General features: G+C 49.4%; 2 protein-coding genes across 2 annotated transcripts in view; one reads left to right on the forward strand and one right to left on the reverse strand.

Moving 5' to 3' along the window:
- Positions 1-4,568: 4,568 nt before the first annotated feature.
- Positions 4,569-9,057, forward strand: LOC120319801 (protein huluwa-like). The gene is made up of 3 exons (XM_039369045.1): positions 4,569-5,209; positions 5,767-5,980; positions 8,514-9,057. The coding sequence occupies exons 1-3, from the start codon at positions 4,745-4,747 to the stop codon at positions 8,684-8,686; spliced, it is 852 nt and encodes a 283-aa protein (XP_039224979.1). The 5' UTR covers positions 4,569-4,744; the 3' UTR covers positions 8,687-9,057.
- Positions 9,058-12,934: 3,877 nt separating this feature from the next.
- Positions 12,935-26,823, reverse strand: part of LOC120319779 (valosin containing protein) — a 33,372-nt gene continuing 19,483 nt past the window's right edge. Inside the window, exons 8-17 of the mRNA XM_039369001.1 lie at positions 25,706-25,839; positions 24,110-24,245; positions 20,542-20,654; positions 19,304-19,468; positions 19,065-19,187; positions 17,904-18,116; positions 16,122-16,430; positions 14,980-15,135; positions 14,710-14,864; positions 12,935-13,381 (exon numbers count right to left, since the gene is read on the reverse strand). Of these exons, the coding sequence (XP_039224935.1) occupies positions 13,276-13,381; positions 14,710-14,864; positions 14,980-15,135; positions 16,122-16,430; positions 17,904-18,116; positions 19,065-19,187; positions 19,304-19,468; positions 20,542-20,654; positions 24,110-24,245; positions 25,706-25,839 (1,610 nt within the window). The 3' untranslated portion in view covers positions 12,935-13,275. The remainder of the gene's footprint in view (positions 13,382-14,709; positions 14,865-14,979; positions 15,136-16,121; positions 16,431-17,903; positions 18,117-19,064; positions 19,188-19,303; positions 19,469-20,541; positions 20,655-24,109; positions 24,246-25,705; positions 25,840-26,823) is intronic.

Consider the following 26,823-nt stretch of genomic DNA (forward strand, 5'->3'; position numbering starts at 1 on the left):
AGCCTCTTCTGGGTTGACCTGGTTGAGGCTGTGGGAGGTGCAGAGGAGGTGGCAACGGAAGGCACAGGCGCACAGTCACAACTCCAGACCAAGCCCTGGCGGGGGTGGGTGCCAAAGAAGCTGCTGGTGGTGCTAGAAGGAAAGGGGGGGTGTCAGAGAGGGCTCCGAGTAGTGGGGGAGCAATATAAGCCCAATGACCCAGACTGGAAGAGCAGAGGGAGGGGGGGCAGGAGTCTGTGCCAATCCAAAATGTGGGCACCAAGGGGATGAAATGAGGTGCCAATGCCCTCCTTGCAGACCCCAGGAAAGGGGATGCTCCGTAGCTCCTGGACGAGGGGCTTCCTTGGCATGCTGTGATTGTAGCAAGAAAGGTTCTCCGGAGGGCACCAGGCAGAGCTGGCCGGCCAGCCAGGAATTCACCTCCCCAGTCAAGGCAGCTGGGGGACCAGATGCTTCTGGGGCACTGAGAGGTTCTGTCAGGCACAAGATGCCAGAAGCACCCAGGAAGCATCTCAACACGAGACCCTTTTATTGCTAGTCAGCTCCCTTAGAAGGATCTCGCCAGACTGGCAGCGTTTCCCTGGGAAGATAAGATAAGATAAGATAACCTTTATTGTCATTTTTTTTACTGTGGGCACAACGGCACACATCAAAAATGAAATTTAGTTGCCCGCTCTCAAAGTGAAACATACATGACACACTCCTAAACATACTATGAACAACATGTATAGACCCACATCCCTACATATACGCAGCAAAAAAATATTAAACACTGTCCATCTTGAAAATATAACGGAAGGAGGAAGCTTGAGAGTTCACAAGGTTAATGCTGTATGGAATGAAATTATGGCTGAATCTGGAAGGCTTCAGCCCTTCTGGAGAAGGTCAGGCATATACTGCTTTCCAGCAGTGCAAGGACTCTACCCTTGCCCCGCCCCACCCCTCCTAGAGGGATTTAAGAGGAGATTCCATCACAAGGGAGGGAGGAAGGGAGGGAAGGAAGGAAGGAAGGAAGGAAGGAAGGAAGGAAGGAAGGAAGGCTGCCACTTTCTGTAATGCAAGAACTCTAAGCTTGTCGTCCCCCCCCCCCAACATCTCCCTCCAGTCTGGCTGGAGATTCCACCACCAAGGATCTCCCCTGCATAAAAAGGGGAGTGTGGGGGGGGGGGGTTAATATGCAGCAGGGTTTCTCCACCAATGGGATTCCATGATCCCCCAAATGAATGTGTTTTCACTGGGATTAGGCCTAGGCAAGAAATAAATACATCACAAATTAAAAATAAATGCATAAATGAAATAAAGCAAAGGCACAACTGTGAAGCTTTATATAAAACGGGGACACCCGTGACTTACTCCACAGACACTTCAAAAATGAGCCACGCCGTGGAGATTCTGGAAAGACGTCACTGCGGGTAATCCTTGACTTACAACCACAATTGAGCTCAAAATTTCTGTGGCTACGTAAGACATTTGTTGTGATTTTTACCCCATTTTACCTTTCTTGCCACACTTAAATAAACCAGTGCAGTTGTTTAGTAACATGGTTGTTAAGTGAATCTGGCTTCCCCATTGCTTGTCAAAAGGTCACAAAAGGGGATCACGTGACCCCGGGATACAGCAATTGTCATAAATTTGAGTCAGCTGCCAAGCGTCTTTAAGTTTTGATCCTGTGACCGTGCTGATGCTGGAACAGTCATGTGTGTGAAAAACGGTCATGTCATTTTTTTTCAGTGCCATTATAACTTCAAATGGTCATTAAGTGAACTGTTGTAATTCAAGGACTACCTGTATTTTTCAAGAGAAGCCAAACTCGGCTTCAGCGGTCAGTGTGACTGGACCACCTTATCTGATAATTGCTCATGATAGGGTCAAGTAGGGTCTGTCGTTTATATACTCTGTAGATATTACAATTCTGGACATTTCCACCCCCTTCAAAACCTACGGGAAAAGCTCCCCAGCCCCCCACATGGTTGATCTGAGTCCCCCTTGACTCAGTCCTCTTAAAGCCTGCATGGAGGCCCCCTCGCTGCACTCAAGTTTGGCGTCCTACAGTCGCCATCCGACCACAACTCCAAACACACGAGGAAGATGTTCTGCATTAAGGAGATGTGAAGGCCACCCTGGAAAAGTTGCACCTTGCCTGCAGTCTTCAGAGGCCAGCCAGGCTGGCAGCTGATGTTGCAGGAGGAGAGGGAGTCAGCAGAAGGCACCCTGGGTTGGCAGGGGGGCAGATGTGGCTCCCCCACCCACCATGAGAGGACCAGCCTGGGGTGCTGGATTATGGCTTCAAGCCGTCTTCCAGCTGGCACAATCCCCAGGCAGCTTGTGCTCCGGCTGATCTGGAGAGGGCTCTTTTTGGGGGGGGGGAATTGTGGCAAGTTCTTAAAGAGATGGGAATACCAGACCATCTTATTTGTCTCTTGAGAAACCTATATGCGGGTCAAGAAGCAACAGTGAGAACTGGACACGGAACCACTGATTGGTTCAAAATTGGGAAAGGAGTCCGGCAAGGCTGTATACTGTCGCCCTGCCTATTTAACGTATATGCAGAGCACATCATGAGAAAGGCAGGGCTAGATGAATCAAAAGTTGGAATTAAGATTGCCAGGAGAAATATCAACGACCTAAGATATGCAGATGATACCACTCTAATGGCAGAAAGTGAAGAGAAACTAAAGAGCCTCTTGATGCGGGTGAAGAAGGAGAGTGCAAAAGTTGGCTTGAAACTCAACATTAAGAAAACCAAAATCATGGCATCCGGCCCTCTCAATTCCTGGCAAATAGATGGGGAGGAAATGGAGGTAGTGACAGATTTTATTTTTCTGGGCTCCAAGATCACCTCAGGTGGGGACTGCAGCCAAGAAATTAAAAGACGCTTGCTCCTGGGGAGGAAAGCTATGGCAAATCTAGACAGCATACTAAAAAGCAGAGACATCACCCTGCCAACAAAAGTGGGTATAGTCCAGGCCATGGTTTTCCCAGTTGCAATGTATGGCTGTGAAAGTTGGACCATAAGAAAGGCTGAGCGCCAAAGAATTGAGGCCTTTGAACTATGGTGCTGGAGAAGATTCCTGTGACTCCCCTGGACTGCAAGGCGATCAAACCGGTCAGTCCTAGAGGAGATCAACCCCGACTGCTCTTTAGAAGGCCAGATCCTGAAGTTGAAACTCAAGTCCTTTGGCCACCTAATGAGAAGGAAGGACTCACTGGAGAAGGGCCTAATGCTGGGAAAGATTGAGGGCAATAGACGAAGGGGATGACAGAGAATGAGATGGCTGGATGGAGTCACTGAAGCAATAGGTGTGAACTTAAATGGTACTCCAGAAGATGGTAGAGGACAGGAAGACCTGGAGGAACATTGTCCATGGGGTCGCGATGGGTCGGACACGACTTCGCAGTTAACAACAACAATATTACATTGTTTGGGGGAAACTTGGGGTTTAGCCTTCAGTGCAGGTACCCTGTACTTTGGAAGACATTTCTTGATGAACTTTGCTTGCTTTGAAAGACTTCAAACGCACCATTTCACATGGGCTTTTAATCACCATTTCATTTTAAAATGCTGAATCTTTTAATGAATGGTTTGATGGCCTCTCACTCGAACATTCCTAGCTAAACTAATACATTTTCTGAGTTCACACAACCTGTCGAACCCTTCAAGGAGCTCGGGCTCGTCCAATTCATGTGCATCCCAAAAAAGCATCCCCAATCTTAAAAAATCCGGAGTAGAAGCATGTGTGAGGCACCCAGTTTTGGCGTCTGCTCTTAGCAAACACCCGAAAGTGCTTTTTCCAAAAGGCAACTGGACTTTCTTGGTTTTTTTCTTCAAAAATACTTAAAAGAGAACCGAAGAAGCTTCTTGGATGTGAAGTGAAACGTTTTCAAAGGAAAAACCCAAGAAAGTCCAGTTGCCTTTTGGAAAAAGCACCTTTGGGACAACCGTGATCTGGAAGACGGAGCATCTCCATATAGACTCTTAGCAAACAAGTTATCCTGGCTAGACCACGTGTGACCGCTCAGAGCCTGCCTTGTTCTCCTGGATCACATCTGATCAGCCATGCTCTTCCTGGTCCATGGACTCCTCCACCCAGGCACCACTTGCCCCCAGCCCTGGAGCATAGGGGTCAGCTACCAAGGAGCCTCTCTCGTCCTTCTCCCCCCCAAGCAAAGAAGTCCATCGTACCCATCCTTAATTACAGTAGTAGTCAGGCCAAACACAACGGGGAGGGGCTTCCCCCTCCCGCCCCTTCTCGAATGGCCCCAGAAAGTGTGAAGAAGCCGCAAGGGCTCCTGGGCAGGGCGGGGGCTGCTGGAGGGACCTTATTTTGCAGGGTCCGGGAGGACTTTATTTGGTCTTGGCAGCGGGGGAGGCAGTTGCTCCCTCCGGTTGTCTTTTGCAGGCAGCCGGTGGGAAATTCTTCCCCCTTCTATCCCAACAGGGCCGTTGCCCGGCTTAGGTGCTTCCATCAGCTGCAATGGGGGTCGGGGGGGGTCGGGCGAAGCCGGCCGGCAGGCAGGCCGGCCGGCCGGCCTGGCCTGCCTGCCTGCCTGCCTGCCTGCCTGCCTGCCCAACTGGGGGTCCGCGGGTGCTGCCCCCCCCAGGCAGGGCCGGTCAAGCTCTCCCGGGAGCGCAGCAGTCCGCCTTTAAGCTGCCCCGAGCGGCACCTGAATCCCATCTCCGGCCGCAGCAGCTGCGGCTCCTTAAGGCCCGCCGTCCGGCCCTGCCCGTTTCACCTCCGCCGCGATGGAGCCCCTGCGGGGTCTGGCGGGCCAGATATCGGCCCTAGAGCGCTCCCTCCGCCTGCTGCTGGGGTTGCTGCTGCCCTGCCTGCTCCTCCTGCTCCTGCTCAGCGCGTTACTCCTCTTGCGTTGGCGCCTGTGCCGGAGGGTGGGGGCCCCCAGCGCCGCCCGGGGCCCCTCCACGCCCCCACGCCTCCTCCCGGGAGCCCCCAAGGCTGCCGTGGTCAGGCACGATCCGGGCGACGGGACGGCCCGGCGGCAGCTCGCCCAGACCCGGGGTGCAGCTCCGACGGGCCCTGCTGGCCCGCGGGCGCCCTGTTGCGGGAGAAAGGCGGCCTTGTCCTACCTGCCCGGATCCAGCCCTCGTTTGCTCCGGTTGGAGAGAGGGGCGCCGCCGTCCTTCAACGACTTGGAAAAGCACCCCGTCTTGGTGCCCCCCAACTCTCCTGTCACCTCCTCGGGCACTGGGGTAAGTAGGGGGCATTTTCCAGGGATCCCTCTTGCCTCTTCCTGTAATCAGGACCCTTTCAGATTTATTGGGCTGCCTGAGCAGGGGGTTGGATTAGATGACCTCCAAAGTCCCTTCCCACTTTATTATTTTTATTACTATTACTATTACTACTTCCCAGCCAAGCTTCAGCCAGCAATGCTTGGGGGTTGAACCTCCCACTTAAATGGTGACTTTGCTTCCCCTCCAACCTCTCAGCAAGACTTTTGAGGGCCTTGCTGTGGAACGGAGCCTGCCATGATCAGGGGGCCACTGGTGGGACCTCCTCTAAGAGCCCTAACCCCTAAATGCTGCTCCACTTCCCCCCCCCCTTCAAGGCAGGACAGCCAGGCTTGGGATGGTCAGCAGGAAGGAAAATACTGAAAGAGTCCCTTGACTGGATGGAGGGGGGGGGGCGACTTGGTCAATTTTCCCTTTCGTCCACTTGTTCCTGGCCAAAACAGGGTGAACAAAGGGATCTTGGTGAGAGTGGGAACAGATCCCGGGAGATCCCTGGCAACTTGCTCCCTTCTCCGTAGGGTGTCCTGGAGAGGGTCTTCTCCAGCTGCCACACCAGCACCCAGAGGAAGCCCCGTAGCTGCAGCCAGTTGGCATCAGGTACCCATTCCAGCACTGGGCCTTTTGAGTTTGGCAGCAGCATCCGGCCTGGGGACAGGAGGGCCCATCTCAACTCTGCCAACTACACAGCCTCCCAAGGGCCTGGCCTCGACTCGTACTTTGGCGCCAGTGCGGGTGAGTGGGGGCCAAGAGGGGACGAGACGAAGAGCTGCTTCTGGTGGGTCCGAGTTCTTGGCACTCAAGTGCCTTAAAGGCAGTAGATGAGAGTTGGAAAGGAATCTGAGAAGGGGGGTTGCAAAGCCATGGGTCATGCCCAGAAGAGGGTCCTCCTAGAGGATATGGCTGGGTTCATCCAGACTGGCAGTGTCCCCTTTGCCAGAGGCCAGCAATTAATAGACTCTGAAGGGAAGGCAGAGGGAAAAGAGAGGACTTGCTGAGCTTCAGAACAGCACAGCCACAGAACAGACTGATCCAAGGGCTGGGAAGAGGGGGCCATAAGGCAGAAGCCCTCTCGGCCTTGGTTTTCTGTGCCCAGGAATAATAATATATACAGTATACCAGCAGGGCTTTGCTACCCTTCAACAGCAAGTGCCTGAGCAACCAGAGGCCCTGTCCCACCCTGCAGTTCATTCCCCAACCATCCCTTGGATGGTGTGCTGATCCCTGGATGGAGATCTTCAAACAGGTTGTCCCTCACAGGTGCACGATGCCTGGGTTCGCACAACACTCTGACTCCTGAATTAGTTGGCCGCAGCTTAGCTTGGCATGCTGGCACCTGCAGGTCATTCCCCAGTCAGGGGTGGGAAAAAGGATCAGGTGGCCCCACTGAAGAAGGACACACATTTAGTTTTGCAGCTATTAAGATTGTTGGATGAGCAGGCACAAAAACAGCCAGGGAAGTGATTGAAGTCTGGGAAATAGGCTCAGTCAGCAGGAGTGCTGATTGACTACCAGCCTATCAAGTGCTTAGAATGCCAGTGTTGGGCAGCACAAGCAAAGGACAGCTAATGATTTAAAAGCCAGCCATCAACACTCTCTAATCAACAGCTAAAAAGCCACTTACGACAGGCACTATAAATGCCACACACAGAACAGTACACGCTCTGCTAGAGAGGAGTTCCCTGAGGATGGACTGCAGCAGGAGTCCAAAAACTCGGAAGACAAAATCTCTGGTCCCGGTAACTGTCCCAGATGGGATCCTGCAACTTCATCCTGGGACAAACATATTTGCCTTCATTCGTATGCACCTAGGGTCAGCTGAGTGGCCAGTGTGCATGACGATCACCATGTCTAGGTATGGCCTAAGGGAGGGGTAGGCAACCTTGGCTCTTTTATGACTCGTGGACTTCAACTCCCAGAATTTCTGAGCCAGTGTGGCTCAGCTTGGAAACTCTCCCTTTTCCCTCAGCATGGCTGGCTCAGGAATTCTGGGAGTTGAAGTCCACGAGTCATAAAAGAGCCAAGGCTGCCTACCCCTGGCCTAAGGTGTCATGTGACCCACGCAGACAAAATTGCCACCATATTTCAAGTCAGAATTCTTAAGTCAGAATCTTCAGGGATCTAAAAGGAACTGAGTGCTTCTTCTCATGAAACCCTTGTCCCAACATATCGTCTGGGGAGCACCCACAAGGCTCCCTGACCTCATAGGCCTCTGCCAGGTCAGAGAGCTCCACAAGAGGCATGGCACAGCTTGACCATGCCACTGGTGTTTGGAAAAGGGTCCTGAGCTGTCGGGATTGGCCATGGCTTGTCTTGTTGGTTACAAGGTAAAATGGACCCCTGATTAGGTTTAGGTATTATACAAACACAACCCTTTTTGAACTACGTTGAGCACATTGTGAAGACCAATTTTTCAGCCTCGTTCAACTTTTAAGTTGTGTGGATGTCAACTCCCAGAATGCTGGCTAGAGAATTTTGGGAGTTGATGTCCACACGTCTTAAAAGTTGACGAGGTTGAGAAATTCTGGCTTAGAAGATTGGCTGATGGCTTTGATGGGACCACTAGCCCAACTCAACTGAACAGCCGTAGTTGGACCTCCTTCCCTAGGACAGCTCACCCAAGGCCGTTTGAGTTGCGGTGACCACAACCTGGTCTTCCAAGCTAGTAATTCTTCTGACATTTCGAAGAAGGCCGCCTTCCTCGGCTTCAGCTGAAGGACGTGATTGCTTCTGACACCAAACCTCCTTAAGCTCATGACAGATCTACCAACACTGAACCAGATTGTCTTCCGCTAGAGAGGGCGATTAATGAAGAGAGATGAGACATAAGGAGGGTGGCGTGGTTTTTTTTTTAACATCTCTGTAGTACTCAACTCTGCCAACAAATACGTAATCTGGATACGAGAAGCCGTGTATAGAAAAGGCTTCTTGGACACCCTTGAATCCTTCCAGACAGACAGCCGAGTGGAAGAGGGAAAACTAAAATAAAACAGATCCGAAGGGGCAACCAGCCTTGTTTGCCCCCTTTTCTCTTCGCACATGGGATGCCCGGCTCCTGCTGAGAGGTCTCCCTCAGGGTCTTTTTTGTATTTCTTTCCTTCCTCCTTGTAATTCTGCAAACCACCCCCGCGCATCGCTAAGCACGTTTTGCCCACATAAAGGCTTCCCATTTGGAGGATAACATAGAACCACGTAGGTTGTAGGTTGATAAATAACGAGGCTGCTGGCAGAATCGCTGGATGACGAGGCAGCTTCTCTCTCTTTGCAGGCATCTCTGTCCGGATCTTGTCAACCGACAGCGAAGGGAGCCCCAACACACCCCTTGTGCATCCCCAGCAAGCAGAGCTCTTTGAGTGGGACTACTATGACCCCAGTTACAAGAGGAGAGCTCAGCTCCATCGCTCCCTGCCTCCCATTTGCAGCAAGCAGTACTGGCTGTAACCCAGGAGAGTCCACAAGTTGTCTTTACCGGGCTTTGTATATGTGTATGTGTGGAAGAGAGATGGCTTGTTGGGATTTATTGTAATGATTGATTTTAGTTGTGTGTGTGTCTCTCTCTCTCTCTCTGGCTTGCACTCTGCTTATTGGGAGAGAATTCCTGCATCGGTTGAATGTCTGTCCAAGGGAATATTTTCACAGCACAAAAAGCTTCATGTACACCTATCTGCACCCTTTATACCTGGGGTGTCCATCTTTGGCCACTGTTAAGACTTGTGGACTTCAACTCCTAGAATTCCTCACCCAGCATGCACTGGTTGGGGAATTCTTGGAGTTGAAGTCTTAATGTGGACAGGGTTGGATACCACCAACCCCCCCCCCGCTTTATACAGTAATTCTGTGCCTAAATATGGACACTTTCAGCAACCCGTGTGTGTGGCTGTCCATTCATCACAGTCCGTTTTCACAGTCCTTTCAAGTACAAGGCCCACACTGACATTCGGCTAGGTAGCACTGAACAAAAATAACGTAGCAAGAACGCCATCAATCTAATCTCAATAACCCAAAGTGATGAACACCCCACTGGGGACGGATGCATGCGGAAAGAGACACAGGCCAACCCCACAGGTGCTCATTATTCTGCACATCAGCACAAACCCAAGCAAGGGATGCAAAGAGAGAGAGCTGGTGGGACACAAACCCAGATGCAGCACATGATGCTGATTTTATACTGTGTTTATTAAAGATACTGAACTGTTTCTCTTCCATTTGGTTTCTTTTTAAACATATGAAAGCAGAGGCTAAGCTGATGTAACCTCTGTGTCTGTGGTCTTCCCGGGTGTGCGCAAGACACAATGGCTACAAAACAGCCATGTTATAACAAAGGTTGATGCGTTAAGGTGGAGAATGCAATAGTTTGCAAGAATGAAACTTGCAATACGAGAATCCAGCGTTGTTCAGAGCAGGGGTCTTCAAACTTGGCCCTTTTCTGTGCCTGGCTGAGGAATTCTGGGAGTTGAAGTAGGTTCAGAAGGTAGGAGAGAGTGACCTGAACTTCCTAATTTCTTGAACTATCTGTCAAATTTATGTTTTAGTGTGGGGTTCTCCCCAATAGGTTGGTTAAATTAATACCACCATTCTCTTTATCTAGTGTAGCTTTTCCCCTGGGTAAAAGAAGAAAACATACTAGCGCTGTCAATTTTAGGTTCAAAAGGAAGGATCGTGATCTTTAAAAGCCATTAAATAATAATGTTAAAGAAATGCTGAACGCACATACATTGTGCAGAGAGGTACTTTGATGTACCTCTGCGCTATAAATATTTTCTAAGTGAACTGAATAAAAAACCAGGAAAAACTGACAGCATATTTCGGCAAAATCTTTGCACTTCATTTGAATTTTGGCAAGCTTCGTTATTTCAAAAGGGCTCCTATTCCTGGAAGCCTACACATAGATCCTGCGAGCAAAAACACTGCACGACAAAAGAAAACATACACAGCTTTGGCAAACTGATGGAAGACGGTGCACTAAGTGGAGCTGCTATCCAAAATGCTAGAGGCTCACATCAGCGGCTAAATTGCAGAAATCATGACATTCTACTCTAAAGGATCCCCCATCCCATCCCGTTTTCTGGGAGTTTTCCAGAGGGAACAGCTAGCTCTTTTCATTCACCAGGTCAGGCTACTGTTTTAAGGATGGCTGTACAGCAAAAATACAAATTACAATGGGCAGAGCCCAGAACAAACCGTATGATGTCCCAGCATGTGGTGTGAACTCAGCTGTTAACTATCTGCCAAAACCACGTGTGTCCACATAAGACACCGACAGCTACAGAGCTTGTAGCAAGAGCAACCCCTCATGTCGGGAACAAGCAGGGGTGTGCAGTCATGTTATTGTCATAACTTCAGCAATCCGGATCTCACATCGCTGCTTGGTTTGGAAAGACATCTGAGTTCAGCCAGCATAGATAGATCATGGGTGGGCTTAGTTTCAGTGTGAAGTCAGCCTGTGTGGTATAGATAATACAGTTCCACTGGTCGATGCCTAGAACTTCCTTGGACCCCTAACCCATTTTCTACACCAGTTTTCCCGGAGGTTTCCACCCTGTAAATCTGAGGTTAAACAGCAGCTGCCTCAGGAAGATTACCTAGCCCAGGGGTCTGCAACCTTAAACACTCAAAGAGCCACTTGGACCCATTTCCCAGAGAAAACCCTGGAAGCCGCAAAACTTGTGAACGCACGTGCGCTCACAAGGGGTGCGGACCTTGATTGAAGAGTTTAATTAAAAAGAAATAGAGGCTGCTGTGCATGAGTTCTCTCTCTCTCCTCTCACTCTCTCTCTTTCGTCTCCCTCTCTCTTTCTCTCCCTCTCCCCCTCTCTCCGATCTGCTCACCTGGCAAGCTGGCTTCAGGCTCTTCTCCAACAAGCTGACACATATTATTGGGCTGGCTCTCTCCTGCTCTTCCTGCTTCCTGCAGAGACACAGCAAAGGGAGGAGTCCCGTCCAATAAGCTTGTCAGCTCGTCGGAAAACAACAGCGTGAGGCAGCTCTTTTTTACACACACACACACACACACACACACACACACACACACACACAGAGAGAGAGAGAGAGAGAGAGAGAGAGAGAGAGAGAGAGAGAGAGAGAGAGAGAGAGAGAGAGAGAGAGAGAGAGAGAGAAGGGAAGCGCAAGCGCAAGCGCCTCTCTCTGTCTCTGTCTCTCTCTGCAAATGGCAGAGGAGGCTGGGAACCGCAGGAGAAGGCTCAAAGAGCCACATACGGCTCCAGAGCTGTGGGTTGCCAACCTGTGACCTAGCCTTTGGCCAAGAGGCCCTCCTTCCCAGAGACCCAGGCAGCCAATCAGCACTTAAAGGAACGGGGGGAGGGGCTGGGTAGGAACAAGGGTCCCTATTCCTGAACTTATTTCAATCCAGACAGAAGGCTGATTGCAACAAACATCAAATCGGATAAGCGTCTGACTTGCATTTACTGAAGATGTTTAGCCACTTGACAGCCAGAGAGTGTTTGTTACAAAAGGAAAAAACAGGCCAGCTTCAGCCCTCCTGCAGGATTAGAAAGCTGTAGTGCAAACTTTCTGCTCTGCAGCCATCTTCCTCTGTATAGTACAAGGCTCTGAAGCTCACATCAGCTTTAGATTTCTTCAGAAAAATAAATTATAAATACAAATAAAAACACGGAGCACCATTAACAGTTACTGAAATTAGGATAATTGGCCTGTGGGTAGAATGCATCCATTGACTGACAAAAGGGTGAACACAAAAAGAATTTAAATCAGGAGATAATGAGAGGGACAGCCTCTTGTTAATTGCACCCAGCTCCTGCTCCGGAGCTGTGTTCCGTGGATTTCCAATCTTTTCTAAGAACTCCAACATTAAAAAGGGTTTTTTGTGAAGACTATTAAGCTCACTTAGTCACATCCTACATTTAATGTTTTGTGATTCTGGGCTTTGGAGGGTACACAACCACTGGGAGCGTCTTCTATTCAAGCTCTCCCAGAAAACATTTAATTTCTCCACAAGGGGCTTTGTGAATCATGCTTCAAGTCAGTAATAGGCCAGCATTGTGAGGAAGATTAACTAAAGTTAGTTGACTGAGCTCCCATTCAGAGGCCTTCGGTGTGGAAAAAGGAGGTGAGCTGCTCAGACAAAGCTCTCACATCAGACCTTCATCCAAAGCAAAAGAAGAAGACCTGATGAGGCCAGTGAGCTTCACATACAGCCCAAGCAGCAGGGACATCCCATGCTGGACCTTGGATGTTGTTTTTGTTTTTTTCTTTGAAGATGTTTCACTTCTCATCCAAGAGGTTTCTTCAGTTCTACCTCTGAAAAAGCTTCTTGGTTGAGAAGCGAAATGTTCTCAAGGAAAAAAAAAAAAACCCAAGGAAGTCCAGTTGCCTTCTGGAAAGGCACCCCAGGGACAACCCTGGTATGGAGGATGGAGACTCTTCCTAGACAAGCAGCAGGGACCCCCCCCCCCAATGCAGGTAGGAGAAAAGCAGCAAAGCCTGGCAGGAGGAAGAGGCTGGCACAGCAAAGGAAGTACTTGAAGCAAAAACCACACAGCCACGTCCTGCCCACGGAAAAGTACCTCCCGTTTCATCTGTTGAAGGCGTCACTAGAGGAACTGGGTGGCCTTTGAGGAAAAGCTCCAAAGTCTATTTCCATCTTCCCCAGGGGGATGAGAAATGTTGGATGAGTTTAACCAGGAACAAAGGAACAACATCTAGGCCAGCTTGAAGTTATGGACTTTTTTATTTTTGTGGGTTTTTATCAATTTTTTTTTTTTACAGGCTATGGTTGTACCCGTTGCTAAAGCTGCTGATTCTGCCATAAAACTAGAACAGAAAATTTCCCAGAAGTCAATTCCCCTCCTCCTCCTCCTCAACTGCCTGCCTACCTCCCAACCAAACCAGCCAACCGACCGCCTTACATTTACAGCAGGCTCAGCTTAGAGAGCCTGAGACGCAGCTACATGAGTCTGACCAAGGAATGAAGAAGCCAGGAGTCCACTCGTCATTAGGACCGCCCTGTACAACGTGGCCTGTTCTGGAATTTGGTCCACTCTGACTGCACCTTAACCATAGAGATCGTCATCGTTGTCTTCACTGTAAACGTTGCCGCCGCCGCTGCCTCCGGTGCCCTGGCTGGGTCCAGCACCACCTTGGTTACCTGATGGGAATCTGCCAGGAGAAGCAGAGCAGGGAGGAAAGCAGGTGAGTAGTCATAAGAACAACTGGATTTCAGGCCAGAGGTGAGGAGCCATGACTTCTGAGCTGGGGCTTGGAGAGAACAGAAGCCAGACACCAACATCTGGAAAGCCAAAAGGGGATCCCCCACTACGAGGCAGACTCTCCTGCCTCAGAGTAGGTTCAGAGAGCCCCACATAGGGGAGGCAAAACAATGCAGGAATGGTCTTTCTTTCTGGTTTGTTTATTAGATCTCTTCCTTCCAACTTAGGTGTTTTCATGCAACCCCTTGTTCTGTGTAGACCAGACATGTCAAACACAAGGCCCGGGGGCCGGATGCGGCCCACAAAGTGGTTTCATGTGGCCTGCAAAGCCATCCTGGAAACAGTGAGGGAACGGCCCCCGCTGCCTTGGCCCTGGCCCTGGCCAGCCGGGAGCCAATGTACAATTTTGTGGTGGCCCTCTATGCTGAAACGCATTCAGTCTTAGCTCCATAAGCCCCCCCCCCACCCCCGCATGGCCTGAGAGGAACAGTGAGGCTCCTCAAGTGGACCATGCTTTGGGACTTGCTCTGGTCCCACCCCCTTCTGCCAGAGACCCTCAGATCTGTCCCACTCCTGCCCAGGCCCCCACAGGCACACTTGACGCGAACGATGTAGAGCTGGCCACACCCACCCCATCCACGCCCACCCAGTAGGCCACACCCACCCCATCCACGCCCACCTGCCCCCCCCCAAGGGCAAACGCAATGCTGATGCGGCCCTCAATGAAATTGAGTTTGACACCCCTGGTGTAGACAACAAGGAACCTGGGGGGGGGGACATCTCCGGATGCAATTAAGAGATATGGAAAGAAACTGGGAGCACTGAACTGGGAGATGATAGGAGGCCGAGAGAACCAGTTGCTTGTGTTGATCAAGCAGTGAGACTGGAACTAGGATGAGCCTGGTTCAGGGGCCCCCTTGGTCATGGGGGGAAGGGGTCACCAGGAGGGTTCGGGCCAGGAAACCAACTTATTTCACTCCCACTCTTTTAGTAAAAACTGGAAGAGGGAGCACCAGGTACACTACCTGGAGAATACGCAAGACAGAAATCTAGGAAGCAGGTGAGCAGAAAGCAGAGGAGAACCTCATCTGGCTGTCAAAGTCATGGATGCCAAGATCAGCAGGCACCTGGCTTCGCCACCCACAAAGAGAATCCCTCCCCATTATCCCCTGCTGACTGAGGGTGTTCAAAAGGAGGAGGGGCAGGAGAGGAGAGGGCACTGGCTGTTCGGCAGACCACAGGGCCAAAGGCAGGTTCCCAAAACACGCCTCGGCGTACCTGAAGCTGCCAAAGCCACGGCTCTGCTGCAAAGTCTGTGCAAACATCTCGTATTTGCGGATGTCGTTGTCGCTGACTGACCGGCGGGCAAAGCGCATGGCTTCCTCAAAGTGGTCCCGACGGATCTCGGGAACCGGGTCGTCCTCTTCGACCTCCTAAAGCAGAGAAAGCTTGGCTGTTAGCATCAGGGACTGGGGAAGGCCAATCCTTGACTACCAGAGAGCGAACCTCCCCCCGGCCGCAAGGCCTCGCCCAAGGGCAGCCGCTCACCATGGCCGAGGGATTGGTCTGCCTCTCTCGTTCCCGCCTGATCTCGCTTTCAATCGACTCGCGGATGGCCAGCTTGCAAGCTCGCTGGCAAATCTCTGTGAGGTCAGCTCCCGAGAAGCCATTGGTCATTTTTGCCAGGAACTCCAGATCCACATCCTGGAAAACAAGGACAATTCCACGTCTCGCCTATGCCCATCAGTTCCCTGCCGAAGGCTGGCTTTTATTCATCATGAGCAAGGAACAGAACTCCAGGGGGAAAATAGAGAAATTTAAGTAATAATAGCTGCAACTGTAGGAGATACAGAACACATTTTAACCATCTCTTTTCTAAAGATGTGAGCAGTGGGGAACTGAAACTCTTCCAGGAGTGCTGGGCATGGCTCAACTCTTAGATTCTACCAACGGAGTAAAAGACAGGAGAGGGTTGCCAGGGCCTCAGAAGAAAACCAGACCTTGGAAAACAAGGAAGGTGCCTTGTTCCCCTGCACAGAGGCTGGCCAGCCAGCCGGCCAGCTGGCTGCAGCTCAGAAGTCTCTCCACAGATTGCCTTTAAAAGGGCTTCAGGATTCCTATTTGCTGACTGCTACTACTGAGTTACAACCAAGATTCATGTTGGGCCTAAGCCAGTGGTTCTCAACCTTTTTAATGTCGCGACCCCCAACCGGTCGTAAGTCGAGGACTACTCAACCGGTCGTAAGTCGAGGACTACTCAACTGGTGCAGCACCGTTTGCAGAATGGGACTTTTGGCGGGCTCAGCAGGGCACAGACAGCTTGGACAATTCCTATTCAACAGACTCTATTCTATTGGCTTTCAAAAGCCAATAGAATAAAAGGGAGTAGCACAGCTAAGGGGGGAAAAAATGGCGGATTGCGTTGTTTGGCGACCCCCGTGAAATGGTCGTTCGACCCCAAATGGGGTCCCGACCCACAGGTTGAGAACCACTGGCCTAAGCTTAGTGAAGGGGAAAAAAGAGGAATCGTTGCCTTCTCAAGGTTTCTCAAAGAATTGTTCTACTCCCCTGAATAGGTATTAAAACCAAATCAGGATCTGAAATTAAACAACACAGACAGGAATGGCAGTTTTCTCTTCTCTTCTCCTCTCCTCCCTCCCCCCCCCCCTCTCACACACACACACACTTGCCTTGGCAACAGGCGATTTCCGCAGGTTGGCTTTGAGGATGGCCACACGAGACTTCTCATCTGGCAGAGGAATGTAGATGAGCTGGTCCAGGCGCCCAGGGCGCAGGATAGCCGGATCAATGATGTCTGGCCGGTTGGTCGCACCAATGATGAACACGTTCTTCTTGGTGGACATGCCATCCATCTCTGTGAGGATCTGGTTGATCACTCGGTCAGCGGCACCGCCGCCATCACCAATGTTCCCACCGCGGGCCTTGGCAATGGAATCCAGCTCATCGAAGAACAGCACGCAGGGAGCGGCTTGGCGGGCCTGCCAAGGAAAGGACAACGCATCGGTTGGCAATGCACAAGAGGTCAGCTGGGTGTTGTAATGGGCTGGTTGCAGATTGCTCCAGACACCAAAGGGCTCAGACTTCCTGGCAACTGTTATCATTGTTGGTGTTCAGGGGCCACAACCTTAAGGTCCCTGGACTGGCCCCTGCCTCAAAAGCCCTGCTATTTGGTTTGTTCTCTCACTTATCCCTGAAACCTCCAGGACTTAGAAAATGCTGGCCAGTTTCATAATTTCCAGATTCCCTGCAAATGTTGGATACATTCCCACAGTCATCAGAGTAACTGTGATGCCCCCACCTTAGAGAAGCCTTAGGTAGGCAATACTGCAGGTACAAAGAGGGCATGTTGGACTTTTCACTTACCAAAAAAACCAAAACAAAAGCAAAGCTAGAACTCTTTACAATTATTTAAATGTTGCACAGAGCTCCCAAAGATTTGGGAGGGGTAGGAGAGTAATCAGCAATGAGGCAATGAATACTGGTTCAGAGGAGGAGGAGGAACTGGGACCTTTTCACAGGGATGGCATATCTCTCTCGGCATGCTTGGAGAGGCCAGGGGCTGAGGATGATGGTGTCCCAGGCCATTCAGACACTGGGCGAGGCATCTGACTGGAGGGAGAGCTGTCTGCCCTCACAGACATGGGGGAGGATGGGCTGCTGACAGGCAGTGTTCAGAGGCAGCTGCCTCCCCCACTCAATCCAAAGACACGGAGAGCAGAGCAGAGGCAAAGCTCAAAGGAGGGCTGCAAGGCTACTCCAGATAAAGGTCACCCCACCCCTCCTCACAAGGAACACCTGGTGTGGGTTGACTTAAGGAGAAGCTGTGGGGAATCTGTCTTTGTCAGGAACAATTGTTTGCTTTGGCCTGCACTACCACGGCTTTAAAAAAGCTTTAGAAAAACTTAGCCGTGACTCTTGTTTCTGCCTGAGCCTTGTCTTTGTCATGTGGACCTTGGTGCTGGACCTTGCCCCTTGAGTGTGCACTTTCTCTTTGGACTCCCTCCCTGCCTTTGCAAATTGGGCTTGGTTGTTTACTGGCTTGTGTTTGTGGGACTGAGGGTGGCTGCCTTCAGGGAAGGGTGGGATGGAGCTTTACCGGCCATTGGACACCAACCGTTTGTTGGGGCAGCTAACAAGGCAATGAAGGACTCTATTGATGCCTGCTTCTCCTAGGCCAGAGGTCCCCAACCTTTTGGGCACTAGGGACTGGTTCCGTGGAGAGGGTTTTTTTCCGCGGACCAGAGGGGGCATGGTTTTCTGTGCGGCCTGCATCTCACGAATGGAGCTTTGCTTGTTTGTGCAGACCGGTTGCTGGCATGCTCTGGCATGCGGTACCGGTCCACAGACCGGGGGTTGAGAACCCCTGGTCTAGGTGACCTGGGTCATATTACCAAGCCCTACACTGAGACCTCCAGGTGAAAGGGGGGGGGGGAGAGAAAGCAGAGACTCACCTTGTCAAAGATCTCACGCACGTTGGCCTCGGACTCTCCAAACCACATGGTGAGCAACTCTGGGCCCTTGATGGAGATGAAATTGGCCTGGCATTCGTTGGCAATGGCTTTGGCTAGCAGGGTCTTCCCACAGCCAGGGGGGCCATAAAAGAGAACCCCTTTAGATGGGGTCATGCCAAACTTAAGGAATTTGTCAGGATGCTCCACTGGGTACTGGAGAAGGAAGGGATTCAATGTCAGCTCCAAGAGGAGACAGTAGAGAAAACAGGGAAAGAGAACAATTTGGACACCAAAATCACCTGCCCGTGGCTTCAGACAGGATAAATCAGATCAAACCGAGGACAGTAAGAGGGCTGCAACTAGTTCAAAATTACTGTTTATTTATAGGGCTGTTCATCTCATGGAAAGCTGCTCTGGATGGCATGCAACCTTTATCCTCCCTCCCATCAGTGTGTAGATCTCACTTCTACTAATGATTGCAGCCATTATCAGCAAAAATCACTAGCTATTGAACTCATGTTTATAACAAACGCACTCTAGAGGTAGGTGATTTAAAGATGAAGCAGAAGATAAACCATGTTATGATGAATGTAACAAGCATCAAAATAATTCTGCAGCTGAACCCATTAATTTACTCTTCTGGAATTTAGTTACTACAGCCCCCAATCTGACTTTGACAAATGCTTTTAAAACAGCTCAATAGCTATTTCTTTGGCTAAGGTGGGAGTATACCCAACTGAAAGCTCATATCATAGGGCCTGGCTGTGTTCCAAAGGGCTCCGAAATCCTAGCTTTCCCCCCAGGCTCTGGATGAAAGTGTGTGTGTGTGTGGGGGGGGGTCCTGTGCTTTTCTTCATGCCATTTGGGTTTTTAACTGTTTTTTATGTATATCACAAAGTCTTGTTATAGAGTTGGGTGGTCTTATGCAATCAACATAAATCAACGAACGGGGGAGTCTTAAATTTGTATAATGATTTCATGGGCCCTGGAAACAGAATGATGGAAAACATAAGACTTAACAAACTCTTTTAAAACTGAAGACTAATTTTTAAGAACATATGCTTTTAACAGCTCAGAGAGAGAAAGCAGACTCTGCCCCCACGGTCTCTGCTGCAACCTCCAGCTAGCAAGCAGCTGAGGAAATGGCCCAAACAACCTTACCTGAACCAGCTCCTGCAGTTCCCGCTTGACGTCTTCCAAGCCTCCAATGTCTTGCCAGGTCACCTGTGGGACTTCCACTACGGTCTCGCGCAGTGCTGAAGGATTGCTCTGGCTTAGAGCCCACTGGTATTTGCAAAGAGACGAGAAGGGAGAGAATGTATGGCTATGTTTGATCAGGGCAATTGCTCCGGACTGAGAAAGAGAACATACACCCCACCCCTACCCCATGACTGTCTTACCCGGAAGTCATCCATGGTAACTGCCAGGGAGTTCATCACTTCAGCATCAATAGTCTCATCTTCAAGGTCAATCAGGTCCATCTTCTTCCGGATGGCTTGCAGGGCCGCCTCTGAACACAGCGCGGCCAAGTCAGCTCCCACATGGCCGTGGGTCTCATTGGCCACCTGAAGCAGAGGAGGGACACAGGTAAGCATCTGCTCCTGCTTTGAGAAAGTGGAATACAGCTTCTTCCACCAGAAGGAAGAGATCCACAACAATGTCTAGGCCCACTCAGACCTCGCTGACACCGAGGTAACCACATATGCTGCTTGAATCACTCTCTGGCTTTGGACAATGCCATTCATCTAGATTTAGCCCTGTTCGGCGAAGTATTTCTGAGAACACCGTGTAACATGTCAGGCTTGACCCAGTTTGAGAACTCTCAAATTTTTCTGGTCTTGTGCTCCCTCTTCTGGCGGTTTCCTTCGAATCTAAGTCAGTTCCTGCTTCGTTGTCTCACGCCTGCTGCCACATTCGTAACCCACCATCTACAGATCTAGGTAAGGGGCAGGTCTGTGGGTCTTGAGGCAGGAGAGGGAAAAGGAGCTGAATGCAACTTAGAAAAATAGGGGCCCATCCATCTGGGAAACTGACCATTCTCAACAGTAGTGTGGTGTGGACGCTTTCTGGTGGAGACGACCGCTCCCTTTAAGAACCGCAATGCACAGCCCAAAACTATTCCCAGGCTAAATGAAAGGCTGTCTTCCCCTTCGTTCTTCTACTCCTGTGGAGGTTCACGACTAACATCGCAATGGTTCCAACACAAGATCAGCGCTGAAGCTCCCAAGGGGAGGGAATTTAGGTAAGCAATAATAGCTTTTAGCATCGTTAGCATAGTTGCCATGCATGGGACAGTATTCTCATTTCACATGGTTCTGAGAGAACCTGAGCCTGAGCAATGGTTTTAGCCAGCTGGGTGACTTTGGCCAGGCACTCTTGCATAACCCACCTCACAGGGTTGTTTTCTCTCACAGGAAAAAAATATGAGGAAGGAGTATTAGATAAGTGGCAGGTATGTTTGCTGCCTTGAGGGAGGGAGGGAGGGAGGAAGGAAGGAAAGGAGGGAGGAAAATAATAATTTTAAATGAACCCACCTCACATTTTGGTATGATTGTTTCATCGCTATTATCATGACCTGCTACTAGGTTTGTGTTACAATGCTCTGATTACGATTTTGAAGAAAAACAAACAAACCCACCTGCTCCAGATCCACATCATCAGCCAACTTCATATTCTTGGTGTGGATCTGCAAGATCTCCAGGCGGCCAGTAGCGTCCGGAATGCCAATGTCCACCTCCCTGTCAAAACGACCTGCAGTGGACCAAGAGCGACCGTCACCTTTCCGTCTCCCTGGACAGACCCGCCCTCTGTAGCACCCAAGAGCTGATAAACCAGCAGGGCTCAGACCAGGGTCAGCTGAGAATCCACACCGCCGTCTTGACACACGCACGGGGGGGAGGGGGACTGAAGCTTTACAGTCTTTGGGGATAGCTCCAGATCCCCCCCTCAGGAGGGCCTCTTGCAGCTGGATAGTGGCCAGCTATGAGCCTCATTTTGTGCATGCCATGACAAAAAGTTTCCCAAGCACCTCTCTTTGCCCGTTTGCCGCTACTGGCAATCCAGGTTTGCTGCTGGTGTGACTACCGACTAGCAGCTGATGCTCCTGGACTTCTTCTCAAGGCTGGGGGTGGAAACAGGCAAAGCTGTGAGTCTTATGCCACTTGTGGACTCCACACCCTGCAGGGCAGTCACACTGTAGTTGGGGAGTTTGTGGTCTGGTCCCTGCCAAACTGATGCCCTGGCACAACGGGTGAGGGGGAGGGTGCATACACTTTATCTGGTCTTCCCTTTTGAGTGAAGGTGAGACATGATCTGGATGCCTGTTTTTCTTGGCCTTGATTGGATCACTTCCTTGTCAAAAGGCAGCTCATGGCAGCCGTGGAGCATTGCAATGCATTGTCCACTTTTTTGGATGACATCATTGTCATTCTCTATTTTTTAAAAATTTAATCTGCTCTGATGCTCCACCTGCCCAAGTTCTGCGAGGAATGAGGTATAAATACGATGAGATCAACAAATTCTGGTTGCTAAATACACTGTGGATAGGTTTAAAGTGATATAAGAGTTCAGAAATGGTGACACCAGCACCACCCATTTTGGTATAGGTCAGGGGTAGGCAACCGTGGCTCTTTTATGACTCGTGGACTTCAACTCCCAGAATTCCTGAGCCAGCACGGCTCAGCTTGGAAACCTCTCCCTTTCCCCTCAGCATGGCTGGCTCAGGAATTCTGGGAGTTGAAGTCCACAAGTCATAAAAGAGCCAAGGTTGCCTACCCCTGGTATAGGGCAATTAGGGCCCCTGAAGCACCTGACCCATTGACCTCAGTATGAGAGGCCTCACTAGATGGACCCTCCCCAATGGGACAGATTCCCGGGTTCTAGAAACTTGAAGAGCAGGGGGAGGATGAGGGACAAGAAGGAAGGGCTGCCTACGGACACTGGAGTAGGATCTCTCTCCCTCTTCATCCGACACCCCAAACAGCCTCTTCAAGGAAGTAATAAAATTAGTGTAGCTAAACTGAATTAAAATTCTCTTTATGTGCAGTTGTTGCTTTATCGTTTTTTTTCCTTTTACGTCCTCCTTTTCTAATAAACTTCTTTTTATACCTAGAAATTTGGCTTCCCTGATTTTATAACGGGATTTCTCTTTAAAATCTTAAGCAAGGCAGGTCACATCCTGCATTTCTGGGCCTCTGGCAGGACAATCCCAAGCAGCTGCCTGCCTTTTTCTCCCCAGGGCTGGGCTGAAGGGAGACCTCCTGGGTGAAGAGTAAAAAAAGCCCCGACTAAACTGACTAAAGACGGCCATCTTTTCCCATGGAACCCACGGAAAAGGGTCCATCAGGGAGACTTCCAATTATCCTCCTTCCAGCTCAGAAGAGCCACGTACCATATTTTCCCAAAAACAAGACCGGGTCTTATGTTAATTTTTCCTCTAAAAGATGCATTTAGGGCTTATTTTCTGGTTAAGTCTTATTCTCGAGGAAATATGGTACTAAATGCGTCTGTCTGGCTGACGATCTTAACTGGGGCTTATTTTTTGGGGGGAGGCTTATATTATGAGCATCCTGAAAAAAATGATGCTAGGGCTTATTTTCTGATTAGGTCTTATTTTTGGAAAAACAGGGTAGTATTAAGCAATGGTCCATTCTGAAATGGAAGGCAGAGGGTGGCAGTGGGAACCAGCCAAGGCTTTTTCTCAAGCACAGCCGGCAACCAGTAAGCATTCTGGAGGGGGAGAGATTGCAGTTGAAACAAGAATTTCAAGGACACGGAGAAGATGGATAGAATATGTTCAGAAGAAATATGGAACTACAAAGTTTCATTTATTTTACGAGTAAGGGATTTGTTTATAAAATTATGATGTTAAAGTCTGAAGAGAGTTAAGGTTTTTTATGATTTTGTTCATTGTTTAATTAGTAAACTTAAATAGATTATGTTTAATATGTTTGCATAATCCTGTATTTTGCTCTGGGAAGTCGGGGGGAGGGGAGGGGGGTGGATGGGTTGAAGTTTAAGTAGTTCAGATAAAGTAGAAATAGTCTTATTGTATATAATATTAATGTTTTAATTTGGAGAGAGGAATTGCTCGGGCATTTCCCCTGGACTGCATCCAGGGTGGGATGAGAAGATAGTAGGAAGGGGAGAAGTAAGTAGGAAGGTTGAGGAGAAGGAGGAGGGGAGGAGAGCGAGGAAGAAGAGGGAGGAAGAGGGAAGTGAGGGAAGAGGTTAGAGGGTGGATGCGGTTTGGAGGGAAATGGGTGAGCAATACCGAAAGTTGTGTGTATAAATTTATTTTATTCTTTATCTGAAGCATTTTTTTATGAATGTAATGAAAAATTGAAAATAAAAATTTTTTTACAAAAAGAAAAAAGAATTTCAAGGACACAAAAAGTGTTCAAAACCACAATTTTTCTCCTGATCCATCTGCATTTAGCCAAAGATTCAACACCGTATAATAGGAGGTTCGTGATTCAGACATGCTTATTCATGCAAGCAGATTTTGCTTTTCAGCTGTTATTGATCCTAAAGCCCTGCCTTTTGCCACTGAGAGCCGCGTATGTTTTAAGATTAAATGAAATCCAGGCCTGGGAATAGTCACATTTATTGGAAGAAATATCATCTTGCTTTGGTTTTGCTGATAGACACATGGAAACACGAAGCCCCAGCAAGCACGGTATTTGAAGTTAGATGAACAGCATGAACCAAAGTAGCATTCCCTTTTTTCCAGAATGTACTCCTCCCTGCACATTACCAATTATAGCTTGAAGTCTGTAATCCAGGTCGAAGTTTGCTACTTATTCCTTTCTGCATGTGTAAATTGGGCTTCAGGTACAAATTAAGGCTCAGCTTTCTATAGTGCATATTGCCAGCAAGAAAGAACTTTTAAATCTACCAAATCCCAAATCTGTCTCCTCACGCATGGAAAAGTACATGAGAGGAGCAGAAAAGCAATTTGTATCTGCTGAGTATTATTTCATTTTAAGAGAATGTTCAACCCCAGAGTTCGCAAGTTCATAAGCAATGAAAGTTTGAAAATTCCACAGGAGTTTTTGACTACTGGCACACCTGGATACGGCTGTGCTAGACAGTCTGACTGTTGCAAAAGGACAGTCCACTGACAATCAGCAACACACACATTGCTAGCCCACATCTCCCAATACGCAGCCCTCCCTCCCCCCCCAGAATGGAGCAAGCTGAGTTACCAAACCGCCGGAGGGCTGGATCGATGCTGTTGGGTCTGTTGGTGGCAGCCATGACAATGACGTGAGCTCGCTGCTTTAGGCCGTCCATGAGGGTCAGCAACTGGGACACAATGCGCCGTTCGACTTCCCCATGGGTCTAGAGAGAAACCGGTTAAGACAGAGTGAGTCAGGCTTGGAAGGAAAGGGCTTGGCCCCACCCCAAAGAGAACAGCTCAAAGAAGGAAAGCTTAAAAGCAAAACAAAATACTTTGTAAGAAGAAATAATAAATAAATAAAAACCAAGAAACCGGCCCCTAAGATTACAGTGAGACAGACACGGGATCAAATGCAATCTTAGTCCATGCCTCAAGTAAGAGAGTTCCTCCTTTGGCAGCCTAGACTAGAAACGGCTACTCCCAAGAACAAAGAAGAAACATCTAAAGACTCTGAATATTAACACTGATCAGGAAGTTACAAGACAAGAATTCCAGGAAAATCCCACTTTCAAACAAAACTCTCCCTTCGGGCAATCTTGGGAGGGAAAACCCTGGTTGGCTTCCCCACATTTCCTTCACAGAGAGGGGAAACAGTTCCCCTATTCCGCCAGGTTCATCTCTCCCTTATTCCGGCAGGGATTCTTCCTTCAGCAGAGAAAAGCCATAGGGGCAGCTTTAACCTGGAAAGCCCGAGGCAGGTCAGCGCTGTTGCTCCCCTCCAGCTTCAGCTTGCCCTGCCCTAGGAGCCCCCCCCCCAAACCCAGGCTGACTCTGTAAACCACTCAGAGGGCCGTAAAGCACTATGAGGCGGTGTGTAAGTCTACATGCAGGGGCTATTACAAATGTCGATCGTGTGACTACAGAATGCTGCTGTCAACGCTGCTAATATTGAATATTCTTCGCTGCTAATATTAAATATTCTTGCTTTGACAATATATGTAGAACTGTCTAGTATTTTTAGAGTTAAATCAGGTGACAGCGAAAGGGGAGGAGAATATAAGGAAAGCCCAGGAAAAAAAACCAGAAGTGAATCTTTGCCCTCCAAGTTAATTGGAAGATGTGAATCATGATCCCAAAATAGGGGAGGGGAAATGCTTGGAATGTTATGTGCAAAGGAAGGGAAATTCAGATCTTAGCATCCACCATGCCGTGCTGACACTCTGTAACACTAATAAAGGCTTTTTAGGTTAAAAAAAATGCCTAAAAGTTCTTTGAAGTGTTTCGTTAATCAGACACGTGACAGCTGCAACTGTCACGTGAGCTTGCTGTCACGTGCCCAGATGGCGACCACATGATCATTGGGGATAGCTGAGAGTTTGAGGAATTCTATTACGATAGGCGTAAGATGAGCTGGGCAATTTTTTTGACAGGTTTCCCAGACCGACATCAAGCAAGCTCAGGAAATAAAAACCACTTGGGTTTCTGGAATGATCTGCCATTGGGTTACCTGGGAGTATATGGAAAGCCCGTCAACACAATTCTTCAGCTCGACTTCCAGTTAAGGACGAGTCACTCTGAATCTCTTTCTTGCGTTCCCCCCAACCTTGGGGGCTCAGGGCTATTTCCCCTCCCCTCCGTGTCCCCAAGGTCTGCTCTCCGTGGAAGGCTGCCACACACCCACCTTCTCTCTCTTTGGAGCAATGGCATCCAGCTCGTCAATGAAGATGATGGCGGGCGCATTCTTCTCAGCTTCCTCAAAGGCCTTGCGCAGGTTGCTCTCCGACTCCCCTGCTAGCTTGCTCATGATCTCAGGACCTGTGGAGAAGCAGGGAGAAGGCATTTGCCTCGGGAGGCAGCCCAAAAGAACACGCAGTTCCCCACTCTGCTTCAGAGGGGCACAGCCTGGGGTCCCAGAGTGCACCTGGCCCCAGAGACCTCCACTATCTCTGGCTGAAATTGAAATTGAGCCTCCTCATCCCATCCCATGGATGTTTCATGCTAATTCAACAGAAATGGACGTGCTAAAGCATATAAGGAAAGGCTGCTGGAATTGGGTATGTCTAGTTTAATGAAGAGAAGGATGAGGGGGGGACATGATAGCAGTGTTCCAATATCTCAGTGGCTGCCCCAAAAAAGAGGGAGTCAAGCTGTTCTCCAAAGCGCCTGAAGGCAGGACAAGAAGCAACAGATGGAAACTAAACAAGGAGAGAAGCAACCTAGAACTAGAGGAGAAACTTCCTGACAGTTAGAACAATTAACCAGTGGAGCAACCTGCCTCCAGAAATGGTGAATGCTCCAACACTGGAAGTTTTTATGAAGAGACTGGACAGCCATTTGTCTGAAATGGTATAGGGTTTCCTGCCTGAGCAGGGGGTTGGACTAGATGACCTCCAAAGTGAAATTTAGCTTCATTCTGGTTCAAGTCCTCACCACTACTTTGGAGAGCTTAACGCCGCTACAGACTTATAACCACAGTCGAGCCCCAAATTTCTGTTGCTAAGAGAGAGACAGTTGAGTTTTGCCCCATTTTACGACCTTTCTTGCCTCAGTTGTTAAGCAAATCGGTGCAGTTACGTTAGTAACCTGTTTGTTAAGTGAAATCGGGCTCCCTCGTTTAGTTTGCTTGTGAGAAGGTTGGCAAAAGGGAATCGGGTGACCCTGGGACAGTGTAATGGTCATAAATATCAGTCAGTTGCCAAATGTCTGGATTTTGATCACATGGCTGTGGGGATGCTGCAACGGTCGTTAAGTATGAAAACTGGTCATAAGTTACTGCTATCAGTGACGTTGTTAATTTTG

Source organism: Crotalus tigris, unplaced genomic scaffold (genome assembly GCF_016545835.1).
Source record: "Crotalus tigris isolate CLP2741 ecotype Arizona unplaced genomic scaffold, ASM1654583v1 scf7180000020963.25688851:1431469, whole genome shotgun sequence".
NCBI lineage: Eukaryota > Metazoa > Chordata > Lepidosauria > Squamata > Viperidae > Crotalus > Crotalus tigris.

Excerpts from the sequence above, each read along its gene's own strand:
- LOC120319801 (XM_039369045.1), top strand. The coding sequence starts at position 4,745 with ATGGAGCCCCTGCGGGGTCTGGCGGGCCAGATATCGGCCCTAGAGCGC. Across the intron at positions 5,210-5,766 it reads TCACCTCCTCGGGCACTGGG|GGTGTCCTGGAGAGGGTCTT; the intron begins GTAAGTAGGGGG and ends CCTTCTCCGTAG. Across the intron at positions 5,981-8,513 it reads GTACTTTGGCGCCAGTGCGG|GCATCTCTGTCCGGATCTTG; the intron begins GTGAGTGGGGGC and ends CTCTCTTTGCAG.